Here is a 13,357-nt window from a genome sequence, read left to right on the forward strand (position 1 = left end):
AACAGTATCAGCTTCTGTATTATTACATTAAAAATATAAATATTTTAATCTGGGGGGATAGATGTAACAAGCTATTCTGTGTATAGAATCCCAGAATCATAGAGTATCCCGAGTTGGAAGGGACCCACAAGGGTCATCAAGTGCAACTCCTGGCTCTGCATGGGACCACCCAGAAATCAGACCACACGTCTGAGAGTGTTGTCTAAATGCTTCTGAACTCTGACAGGCTCGGTGCTGTGACCACTTCCATGGGGAGCCTGTTCCAGTGCCTGACCACCCACTCAACCTTTTTCCTTACATCCAGCCTGACCCTCCCCTGTCCCAGCTTCATGCCATTCCCTCAGGTCCTGTCACTGTTCACCAGAGAGGAAAGATCAGCATTTGCCTCTTTGCTCCCCTCATGAGGAAGCTGTAGGTGACCATGAGGCCTCCCCTCAGTCTTCTCTTTTGTAGGCTGAACAAACCAAGTGACCTCAGCCACTGCTGGTATGTTGTCCTCCACCATCTTTGTTCCTGTCCTTTGGACACTTTCCAGTAGTTTATGTCCTTACATTGTGGTGACTGAAACTGCACACAGTGTTTGAGGTGAGGCCATACCAGCACAGAGTGGGACAACCCTCAACCAGCTTGCACTGCTGTGCTTGAGGCACTCCAGGGTAAGGTTGACCGTTTTGGCTGCAAAGACCCACTGTTGACTCATATTCAGCTTGCTGTCAACATGGCAAATATCACATAATCTCAAGTCCAAAAGAAGCGAGCACCTGTGATTACCACATTAAATTCTATTCTAATAATAGGTGCCAAACACCTCAATAGATTTTCTTGCGCAGCTCCTGGGATGCATGCACCGCACTGTAGAGACCACTGGTTTAGTTCACCTTTTGAAAATTTTAGCAATACGTCTACTGTGTCTACATCTGAAAGTGCATGTTCTACACTCCTAGAAAGTGTCCTTCACCATAAATGATGCTATTCTGAGCCAGGTCATCAGTGTTATTTAGCTTCATATTCTTATATACCTGGCTAAAGTGGCAAAGCCGGGAAGAAAAAAAAAAAAAAAACACAGATAGGCTTTGTTTATTATCCTTAGTCAGATCATTAAAAGAAATCCTTTCCTTCTTTAATTACCACATTGAAAGATGTTCTGGGTAGGCCGTGACAAATAGGTGACTTGCTCAAAACCGATGTGGTTATAGCAGCAAGCAGATTTTCTCAGGACTCCTGGAGCACTGACAGCCTTCTCTACTGCACCCAGCCCCACCTGAGGCTTCCCTTTGCCCTGCCCAGGACCCCATTTCAGCCCCTGGAGCTGCTCCATTTTTTTGGATACTTAGCCAGTTACATGCATGAAAATATATATATATATATATATATAGGTATTGTATATGTATATACCCACACATGCATACATAAATATGATATATATATGAAAAGGTTGTTAATGAAAGGCTTTTTTTTTTTTTTTCTCTCCAAAGGAAGTTGATGGGAATTTTAGCCATGCTTTCAATTATACTGAGTTTTCGCCTTGTCATTGTAAACTAGTATTCTCACAGTTCTGTTCTGTGTTAGATTTCCTCATATACTTTATTTCTTTTATGCATTTTTTTTCCCTTGTATACTGTACAAGCTAGATCAGCAACAAACAAACAAACAAGAACATTTATTTTAAATGCAACAATGAAAGGTCCTCTCATTCTGGAAAATTTCACTGAAGGGTTTTTTTTGTTTGTTTGTTTCAATAGTAGGATTTGTTTACTGTTCCATACACTCTTAAAATACTACTTAGATTTATTTTTTTAAATTCTATACTAGATTTTTATTAATCTGAAATGTGTTGTTGATATACAGCATGAGATATAACAATGACAAATTTACTGTCTGAATAATTAAATTCACACAGTATCCAGAAATAATTTCAGAATAGCAATGGCTGTCAGATGTAAACAGAACTTTAAAAAGTCAACTAAATAGTAATAATAATAATAAATCTTGGTTTCTGTTTTTCAAATTAGAATGCATAAGACAAAACTATTGAAATACCTCCTTTTACTGTTTTAAAGTCAGGTATAGCCAAAACGTACTTATTACTTTGCAAACAGTGAGGTTCTGTTTTTCACAACCTAGTTAAGTATACAAAAGCTGAAATTTTATTTTAGAAAAGAAAAAAGCAACACTATTATTTGCTATTTTCACATATGTACTATTAATCAAGAATAGGGAGACTTTTATGGAAGCTTCCAAAGACCAAATTGTCTAAAGGTTGGTGACTAGTGATTTATTTATTTTTTTAAGTTAGAATGACCTTTATTATTTTTTTTTCATTCCTTGAATCTTAAAAAATGGACAAAGTTTGGTCTAGCTACTAGCTGGAAAGACCTTAGTGTATTATGTGGTATGCTAAAATGTCTAAAATGTTTGTTCTTTTCTGCATTTAATATATAAATTCATTCTCTACATCTATACATACATATATACACACGTTTATATTCTTTATAAGAACTGTGATGGAAATATCTGTAAGTTCATTATTTTATCTTTTTTCTAGTTGGTTAACTGCTTTTCACTTTTTCCCATTTAGGCTCTTCTCAGTGACAGGCCTTGCTAATAGCTCTTTGAAAAACCAAATAAAGTCTGTCTATCTGGTTAACGTTATCTTGTAATTTGGCAAATTTTCCATGGAAGTCTGATAAGCTGAAATTTCCTCCTTTGCACATTGTTCTGAGCTTTTTATTGCACTCAGGCAGATCATCAGTTACGTTTTTTAATAGACTTCATATCTTTAATCAGTTTTCCTGTACTGAAGGTGTCCCTTGTTTTTTTTTTGCTCTCAGGATAATGTATTGCTGCTTATATGTTTTACTGGTGATGTTAGATTTTTTAAACGGAAGTTTCTACATGACTTGTACAACAAATATCATCTCTGATTATTTAACTGTTTTACTAGGTTCAGTAAAAACTCCAAAAAAAGGAGATTTATTTTCTTTAATATTAATTTATCCATGTTGATTTTTAAATCGTTGTTCATTGTTTTCTCTAAATTTTGTTTCCCTTTAGAGTTTATACATACATGCATATACTTCCATATGTATAATTATCATTCATGATTTCTCAGTGTGGTCTTAAATTAACTATGTAGCTTTCACATCTCTGGCAGTTAGAAGGCACATATATGCATTGTTAGAGTGAGTTTCAATCTTTTAAAACAACTTTGAAAACAGATAAGGAAATAGATAAGTAAACACCTCAGGAAGTTAGACATTTAGGAAATCTCTTAAGTGACACCAATGACTTTGTAATTTAAAAAATGATACTTCCTTTTAAACTGATATATCGGATTTTTATCTCCTATGGATATATATATAACTCCATTAACTACAGTGGTTATCTATTTATTTAAAATAAATTGAAAATAGATAAGCATTAATTTTCATCTTTTCAAAATATATAGGTCAGAGAAAAAAATCTTATTCCACCAGAAATATTTTTCCTTCATACCTTTGAACATATTAATTTTCTGATGCTCACAAGCTGTGACAACAGGCTGGATATCCTACAAATTTTTGTGCAAGTTTCATAACTACGTCTTTGTACGTATCATATTTGATTAGCTAAATGAATTGCCATGCTGACCATGTTGTTTTCTTACTCCATAATAATCTCAAATACAAAATTCATGTGCTTATCTGTGCATATGAGTAAAACTCATAATAACTTCTGAAGAGCAGACTAGTATTTTGAAATGGCAAAAGCTGTCACATATTTCTGTCTCCCACCAAGAACTGCTTCCATGCTTAGAAGACAATGAGGTCTTACGAGTCTTCTTTTATTTGTAACATGTAAAATGAATTAATGATCTTTTTGTGTGTGTTTACAGTACGTCTGCAATCAGATGTGGTACTGTAAGAAAATGGCAGTTTCCACAAATATATAGTGACTTAGAAGTGTAAAAGCCTTATTAATTCTAAATGGCAGATCATACATATCAGTGTGTAATAATTTGCATGTAGATGAGTGCAGTAAAAATCCCTTTTTTATGAAAAATATAAAGGTCAAATTTGACCAGTCTCATATTTGTATTTTACTGAGCTACTACTGCTGTCACTGAGTCAGTGAAGTAACTGCTTATGTAATGTTTAAAGGCAGTGAGTTCAATATACATCTGTGACCATAAGCTGTTAGTATAAATTTAAAAATGTTTTTAAAGATGTTAGACATCCATGTCTCTATGCTTATATATTTCCAAATTCTGTATTAGATCTTGATCTGGATAGGCTGGAGCGATGGGCTGAGGTCAACTGTATGAAGTTCAACAAGGCCAAGTGCCGAGTCCTGCACCTGGGGCGCAACAACCCCAAGCAGAGCTACAGGCTGGAACATGAGTGGTTGGAAAGCTGCCTGGCCGAGAAGGACCTGGGAGTATTGGTTGATAGTCGGCTGAATATGAGCCAGCAGTGTGCTCAGGTGGCCAAGAAGGCCAACAGCATCCTGGCTTGTATAAGAAGCAGTGTGGCCAGCAGGTCTAGGGAAGTGATTGTGCCCCTGTACTCGGCTCTGGTGAGGCCGCACCTTGAGTACTGTGTTCAGTTTTGGGCCCCTTGCTACAGGAAGGACATGGACGTGCTCGAGCGAGTCCAGAGAAGGGCAACCAAGCTGGTGAGGGGTCTGGAGAACAAGTCTTCCGAGGAGCGGCTGAGGGAGCTGGGCTTGTTCAGCCTGGAGAAGAGGAGGCTCAGGGGCGACCTTATCGCTCTCTACAGTTACCTTAAAGGAGGCTGTAAAGAGGTGGGGGTTGGTCTGTTCTCCCACGTGCCTGGTGACAGGACGAGGGGGAATGGGCGAAAGTTGCGACAGGGGAGTTTTAGGTTGGATGTTAGGAAGTACTTCTTTACCGAAAGGGTTATTAAGCATTGGAATGGGCTGCCCAGGGAGGTGGTGGAGTCACCATCCCTGGAGGTCTTTAAAAGACGTTTAGATGTAGAGCTTAGCGATATGGTTTAGTGGAGTACTTAGTGTTAGGTCGGAGGTTGGACTCGATGATCTTGAGGTCTCTTCCAACCTAGAAATCTGTGATACTGTGATATTCAGAAGCACAGTCAGAACTAATCTTCAAATGCATGTATTATCTCTATAGGAATGGTAATCTAATTCATGCCATTAAATCTCTTCCAAAAAATAAAGAGATTTCTAGCTGGTTAATAGTGAACCAAAGCCAGTACAGAAACCTCAGAAGACACAGGTGCAAACTAGGAAGGAACTAATCAGTTTCTCAGTAGTGATAGTGATTCATTTCTTGATATTCACACTAGTAATATTTCAATTACTGGAAAATGCAACAGCTCAGATTTTGACTAGTGTTTTGAGGCTAGCTTGTACTGTGATCTTAACTTGAAGTAGTAAATAATGAATTTTGACAGACTTTTAAAATTCTTCAAAAATAAACATCAAATATGTCTATATTAAGGAATCTTCTTATGTCAAAAGAACCTACTCATGATGAATCTGAATGCCTGTGAAACTTCCGTTCTGCATTGTATTTTGGAAACAGGTACCCAATCACCCATACAAGTGACTAGCCTATATTAAGATTGTAAAGTAGGGTTCTCAAAACTCTAAAATGTGACAGATTCAACAAAATCAGGAAAAGGTGTTGTGTTGTTAACTTACCGCTATACATTTTTTAATATGTAATATAACACTCTCAACATATGCAAAAATCTTATAGGATGTTCAAAAAGCTGAAAGTCTTTCTTTTTGAATAAGCCTTTTTGCAGCTGCTCGTCTGAAATGTAATACCAGACAGCTATATTGCTATCAAAGTTGTAGTTCTTACCCGTGTTTACATAAAACAACAACACCACTACAATCTACAGTTCTTATCATTATTTCTATTCAAATTTGTATTTCCTAATTTTAAACATTTGTTTACATTCTAAATGAATGCAGAATCTTTTGGTTGTCATGTATTGCTAACTTGTTCTAAGATTTATTAGGACAGAAGAATAGCACTTAGGTTGTTCACTCATTTTCTCTCTCAAAAAAATCATGTTCATAATATCTGTTATACAGATAATCAGTTTTCTTGCACAACAGATATTGTCCTTTGTCCCATCTTTTAACTGTCATCCATTTCATTTGAAAAAAAGGCAAGTAAAATTGGGATAACCTAAATTCCTCGGTGCCTAATTCCATACAGTCCCTAATGGACAACTATTTGCATGAGATGAAAAAATAACTGTTATAGATCTTGTTACCATTTTAAATAAAGAAGAAGTAACATCTGACATATTTTACTTCAAGTATCCCAACAATATATTGTTTCTAACAGAGGGGGTTGCTAGAGAACGTGGTGTAAAAATTCATCAAAATTAGTCGTTTCCTCTGTTAAGTGCTGACAAATTCCAGAAAAGTGGGTAGGTAACACAATAATTCTTAAGGTGGATGTATGTGATTTTTTTCTTTTTCTACATATTGTTTGTTTTTTAACTTCAGCATTTCAACTTGAAAATAAATTGTGACACTTTCTTCTGGAAGAAAATAAAAACAACATAATTTTGTTGGAAATTATTGATGCACTCACTGAAGAAGAAAGTAACTAATTTGTCATTAGCAATCTTTTCTCACAAATATAAAAATATCATTTCTATGCTCCCATATTTAGACATGTCTGCAGAATTAGAAGTAATTAAGCTCTTAGTACATTTATTTCTTTGCATTTTACAAAACAATTCAGAAGTCTTCAGGAAATCAGTTTCTTACTGTTATTATAGTTTGTTTTCCTTTTAATTAACTTTTTTTTTTTCCATGTTTCTAAAACCTTGTGATTTCAGAAAAACTTCATGTTTATGAAGTTTTATGAAAGTCCCTGCTTATTAAACTTTATGGAGGAAATGTGTATGTATGCTTTACATAATTCAGCTGCCAAACTGCATATAATGTATAATCTTCTTTTAAAAGAGTAACAATATATTTCTCAGGTCATGTTTGCTTCCATTTATCAGCCCTATATTCTCATTTTTGGCATGGGTAAATAACATGAGAGCATTTGGAAATTGTTAATCTGTTTTGCATGTTTACCGGTTGAAAATATAGAGAGCTGAATTAAAGTTGACTCAAACTATTCATCTGACATATTATTTGGTTAGCAGATGGTTAGTAGAATTGTCTATTTCAAGAATAGTTACTTTTGCAACTTTCAGCTTCTCTGTAAGCTTTGCTCATGTTAAATGGACTTACTCATGTGAAGAACTGCATAAATCTTCTCAGTCAGTACTTCCAAAATTCAGTGAGAACAGTTTATTTTTTCATCTACTTTGCTTAAGCCTTGCAGTGCTGCGAGAACCGTCACAGAACCATAATGGCAGTTCACAGATAGGCGACTTATCTTGTGAGCAACTGCGAGAATTCAGAAGGGTGGTCAGGGAATGTTTTGAAACAAAGACATGGGAAGTCTTTAAAATTTTCAAAAAATAAATCAGAGAATTTATGTAGACCAAGTGGACTACAATAGTCCAGGAGTGGTTTTCAAATGATCACTGAAAGCTAAACAAAAAATCATCTTAGTTTTGCAAGTGTACTTACACTACATTTCCATTACATTCATTGCATATATTACATTACATTACACATACATTACATCTACACATACATCTACATACATTACATTCCACTACATTACAGAGAAGGGTGCTCTGCAGCCCTTCAAAGGCTGCAGTGGTTGATAATGAATCTCATGTGATCAGAGGCAGGTAACTTGGGATGCCTGTTGAAATAAAGACAACCAGTAAAAGGATAAAAGAAGCAATGATGATATTGAACAAGAAAATGCAGTGTTGACATGAAGAGAGGCAGACAAATTACTGGGAAAATAAATCATTTATTTATTTGCTTATTTATTTTTTAATTTGCAAACTATGTGTTATAGACTAGAAAATAAAACATAAGCATATTATAATATGATATAACTATAATAGAGCAGAACATTGGTTTCAGTGCAGTTATACTGATACTTGTCAAAAAACACAGATGTGATTTGTTCATCAGTTGCCTGAAAAATGCAATGAAATCAATCAAATAATCATGTAGACATTAAAACCTTAAAGGGATTATTTATTTATATATCTGTTGTGTTACAGACTATAGTATTGATGATGATCTTGAAGGTCTTTTCTAACATACATAATTTGATGATTCTCTGAGGGGTAAAGGTGGTGCAAATTGTGTGGAAGTAGTGAAGAAACAATGTGCTTGTCACATTTGATTGTCTTTTCTAGTAACCTTAATTTATTTTCTTCCTCTCTGAAGTATTTAAAATTGCGTAGTATATGAAGAAAAAATGTCACAGTAATCAATCACCAGCATTGTTTTCCTGAGAATTTAGGAAGTTTTTAATGTTCTAGGTGTTGGTTGTGAATTTGTATGGTGAAAAAAAAATGGTGCATAAACAATTCACACTGGAGATTCCACATAATTGTTCTATGAATGAGCTCTTTTAACGGGGTCATATTTACCAGGTGATTTTCATATAGCTGCAGAAGTTACCAAGTTACCACCAGAAGTGTAATAACTGTATACTAGCAGAAATGCAGTGAAGGCTAGAACCAGAAATGAGCCAAAATGCTTAAGGAGGTTTTTTTTTTTTGTTTTTTTTTTTTTTTTTAAGGAGTGGTTAGCTGTGTGCTTCCATTTTGAATTACATTATTTCTGGTGACTAATGGGGAAAAAGGATAAACTAGTCTGCATCCAGGAAAAAACAACTGTGTATTCAGCAAAGATCGAAGTATTAAGGAGCCGACAATAAAGGCCTTTCATTGGCTTCAGCAGGCTGAAGTTAGTGCCTAAAAAGTGTTATTCTCCAGCAGAAATGTCCCTGTTTCTGTCCTTCGGGGTATTTGTGATGTTAGATGAAACCTAAAGTAAATAATTATATCAGGTGGGTTGTGGGTTTCTTGTTTTGTTTTGTTTTTATGGTATACTAATGTAAACAACCATACTGACTTTAATTTGTAACTAAATGTTATTTACAATACTTAAAAACAGATAGCACTATTTTGTATAAGACTTTTACATGTTTCCTTTAAAGTTTCTAGGAAAAATGTTGACAGTCATACACAAATAAACAAACAAAAATATACAATGATAAGAGAGTGAGCTTTGTGTTCTACTTCATAAATTCTTGTCTTTCAAGAAGGTAATAGCATAAACTTACTAAATTCTTCTTAACCATTCAAATTAAAGTGTTCTTTTAAAATAAATAGAGCAATTTCTCTTAGTACAGCTTCTCTTTTCACTCCAAGTATGTTAGTTTTTTGAAAGAAAAGCTTGGACACGAGAAAGTATATTTTATTTTGTTAGAATAACTAAACATGAGTCATTCCATTGTCTCGTATTAGGTAGTTCTATTTTTGCTCAGTGGTATTTTAATCCTTTATATCTCAATTAACTTAAATTAGAGCTTGTTTTATGATACTGCTACATGCATTTCATATTTGAATTAAAAGGTGAACTTTCTTTTTGCAGTTAAGACTTGTGGATCCAATCTTCAGGGTCCTGGCGGCACTTTCACATCACCCAATTTTCCATTCCAGTATGACAGCAATGCTCAATGTGTGTGGGTCATCACAGCTATCAATACTAATAAGGTAAGTTTAACATTCTGGCTTTGCTTTAAAAATAAATGCCACAAAAGCATAAGTAGGCCATGACATTTGTTACTAATATGATTTGTTTCTACAGTTCAGCAGCTGCATGTGGTACATTGCAGAAATTTCTGTGAAATGGCTGGTATTAGATGGGTATGGACAGATGTTAAAACATGTTGTTTTTCCTAAGAGTGTTTTACTTTTTGTATGCCAAGTAGTAGCCATCATGTTTTTATATGGTTCTCGAAATGAATTCCCAGAAGAAATTACCCATGATATGAAACAATATAATGGGTCCACAAACACTGTGTTAGTAGAGCTGCACTGTGTAAAAGTGCTTGCATTGTATTTGGCCTCAGACTATGTGAGAAATCACTGAAATTCATGAATTCACTTTTACTTCTTGAAGGACTATTATAAAGTTGTATAACTTATTTCACTGTCTGAACTGTTTTATTGAAATCTCACACACTTTATACCTACAGTTTATAACAAAGCACTAGGAGTTCTGATAATGCCAGATGAGTCAAATAAAAGCAATAAAGCTAACTTATGATACCAGTTGTCCTTAATTTCAACAGCTAGGCACCTGGCAGCAATGACTGTATTTCTAGGTGTATCACTTCATCTGAACTGAGAGTAATGGACTTGTTTAGAAGTAATACAAAAGAAATTAACTGTATAGTTCAGTAATGTTTTATCAACATCTGTGTTTGCTGCTATCAGGAGTATGTTCTACCTCCTCATTTCTTTTCTGTGTTGCCATCTGCATCACACTCCATGAATTGATCACAGAGGCTTTGAAGGCCTACCCATCCACACTGAATTTATTAATCATGAAGCAGTGAAAACCTGATTCCATTTCAGAAGCCATTTGGCTACATTGTTAGATTTCTCTGTCTACTCCTCTTACAATGTCCTGTGTGGAAGAATCTGTCTCCAGCCACCTTTGTGTTCCACTTTGGAAGAAGAAAAAAGAATATTTAATCAAGTGACTGGAATATTCATAATGAAAAGGGTAGATGTTTTTGGTGGGAGTTTGGTGGTATTGAGGGGATTGTTTGTTTGTTTTATACTTGTTCTAAGGACTTTTAATCCAGTTTATCCAATTTATAGATCTTTAAAAATCTGTCAAGAGGTCCTGAAAGATGATGCAGAGAGCAATAGTTGTCTGTCCTCCAGGTGACATTTGCAGTTTCAGAAATGTTTCCAAAGTTCAAAATAATAAAGCTCCATTTCTCTAACCAAAAGAAGCTTCATATTTTTATAAATTTTTATTTTTATTAACCCAAATCCTTAGGGAACAAGATTAAATTGATGCATGTCTAGAATTTCTGAGAGCAAATTCTGTCAAATTTGGCAGTGTATAGGATTTAATATCCTGTTCTTTGAGGAAGCTAAGTGCACTTCCTACAATTTGAACACGTGATCTAAATATTTGGTTTGAAAACCATCATTGAGCTAATGTATAGAATTAAATGAAGACCCTTTAGGACATATTTTTACTTCAAATATATTACTTTCTTAAATCCAGCAAGAGCATGCCTACATAAAAAAGTCATGTGAGAATGACTTTAAGCTCACAATTAGTATGTACCATCTGGCAAATCTCAAGTGGCTCCAGAGTTAAGATATTAATGACTTGAAGAGGTTTAAGAATTACACTTTTGGACAGAAGTATTTATGTCCTGATACTGCCATCCTTCATCTTCCTCACCAATTCATAACATGATGATGCAGTGTTATCTTCAAAACTCCAGAACTTTGTTGCGATCAAAAGTATTTTTCACTGGAGCATTCAAAAGCATTATTCATCAGTATTGTTTCCTTACACATTTCCACTTTTTGTTTTAAGGAATTTTGGATTTAAAGCTGAGTGCAGGAAAGTAAGAAGTGAGCACGTTTTGTCTCTGGTTGTTATGGAATCCTAGAATTATTGAATGGTTTGAATTGGAAGGGACCCTTAAAGATCATCTAAGTCCAACCCTCCTGCCATGGGCAGAGACATTTTTCACCAGATCAGGTTGCCTAAAGCCCCATCCAGCCGGGCCTTGAACACTTCAGAGAGGGGGCATCCACAACTCCTCTGGGCAACCTGTTCCAGTGTTTCACTGCCCTCAAGTGGTGAAGTAAGCATGGTTCACAGAGTCACAGAATAAATGAGGTTAGAAGGGACCTTTGGAGGTCATCTTTTCCACCCGCCCTGCTCAAGCAGAGACATGTAAGAGCTGGTTGTCTAGGACCATGTCCAGATGGGCTTCAAATATCTCCAAGAAGTGAAACTCCATAGCCTCCTTGGGCAACCTGTTCCAGTGCTTATGTCACTTTCACAATGAAAAAGAGTTTTCCTCAGTTCATACAGAACCTCCCATGTTTGTGTTTCAGTTTGTTCTATTTCTTCTTATCCTGTCACTGAACACCACTGAAAAAGAGTTTGGCTCCATCTTTGATACATCCTCCCTTCAGATATTTATATGCGTTAAGATCCCACTGAGCCTTCTTCAGGCAAACTAGACCCAGCTCTCTCAGCATTTCCTGAGATGCTGCAGTGCTTTAATCGTCTTAGTATTCCCTTTGCAGGACTCTCTACGGTAGCTCTATATCTATGGAGGTGCCTGTTAGGCTTGTCTTTCTCTCAAAACTCTTAACAGATCAAATGCTTTGCTTTGGAAGCAGATCAGGTTACTCAAGCAGGATCTGCCTTTCATAAACCCATGCTGACTGGGTCTGATCACTTGGTTTTCCTGTAGGTGCTGTGCAATGGCAGTCAAGATGATCTGCTCCATGACTTTCCCTGGTACTAAGGTCAGATGGACAGGCCTTTAATTCTATGGTTCTTTCTTCTTGCCCTTCTTGTAGATAGGTGTGACAGTCACTAATCTCCAGTCAACTAAGACATCCCCTGATCGTCAGGACTGCTGATAAATTGTTGAAAGTAATTTGGCAATCACTTCTGCCAGCTCCTTTAGTACCCTTGGATGAATCCCATCTGGCCCTGTAGATTTGTATGTGTTCAAGGAGTGTAGTAGGTTGCTAACCATTTCCTCTTGGATTATAATGGCTTTATTCTGCTCCCTGTCTCTGTCTTCCAGCTCAGCAGGATAGGTACCCTGAGAAGGATTAGTCTTACTAATAAAGACTGACATAAAGAACACATTAAGTTACTCCCCTTTTGCTCATCTGCTGTCTTTTTCTCTCTCTCTCTTCTCCCCCCCTCCCCCCAGCCCCACCCCCCCATCCAATAAAGGATGGAGATTCTCCTTAGCCCTCCTTTTGTTGTTTATACATTTATAAAAACTTTTTAAATCGTCTTTTACTGCCATAGTCAAGTTAAATTCTATCTGGGCTTGGGCGCTTCTAGTTTCGTCCCCGCATAACCTCGCAACATGTTTGCAGTCCTCCAGAGTTGCTGGCTCCTTCTTCCAAAGGTCATAAACTCTTTTTTTCTTCCTGAGTTCCAGAAGAAGCTCTGTTCAGCCATGCTGGTCTTTTTTTTTGCTTGTCTTGTTTTTCGGCACCTAGGGGCAGCCTGCTCTTATGCCTTCAAGATTTCTTTATTGAAGAATGTCCAGCCTCCCTTCACTCCTTCACCCTTCAGAACTGCCTCCCAAGGGACTCTCTCAACCAGTTCCCTAAATAGGCCAAAATCTGCCCTCTGAAAATCTAAAGTAGCAGTTCTGGTAACCACCCTTCTTGCTTCTGCAAGGATTGAGAATTCT

The 13,357-nt window shown here is 36.2% G+C and overlaps 1 protein-coding gene across 5 annotated transcripts in view; it reads left to right on the forward strand.

Annotated features, from left to right (window-relative positions):
* The window catches only part of CSMD3 (CUB and Sushi multiple domains 3), a 1,012,063-nt gene that overhangs the window by 615,862 nt on the left and 382,844 nt on the right, over positions 1–13,357 (forward strand). For all 5 annotated transcript variants that reach the window (XM_083827432.1, XM_083827428.1, XM_083827429.1 and 2 more), the window contains one exon: positions 9,517–9,638. In XM_083827432.1, coding sequence (XP_083683558.1) covers positions 9,517–9,638 — 122 coding nt within the window. The remainder of the gene's footprint in view (positions 1–9,516; positions 9,639–13,357) is intronic.

This window comes from Anser anser, assembly GCF_964211835.1.
Source record: "Anser anser genome assembly, chromosome: 2".
NCBI classification, from domain to species: domain Eukaryota; kingdom Metazoa; phylum Chordata; class Aves; order Anseriformes; family Anatidae; genus Anser; species Anser anser.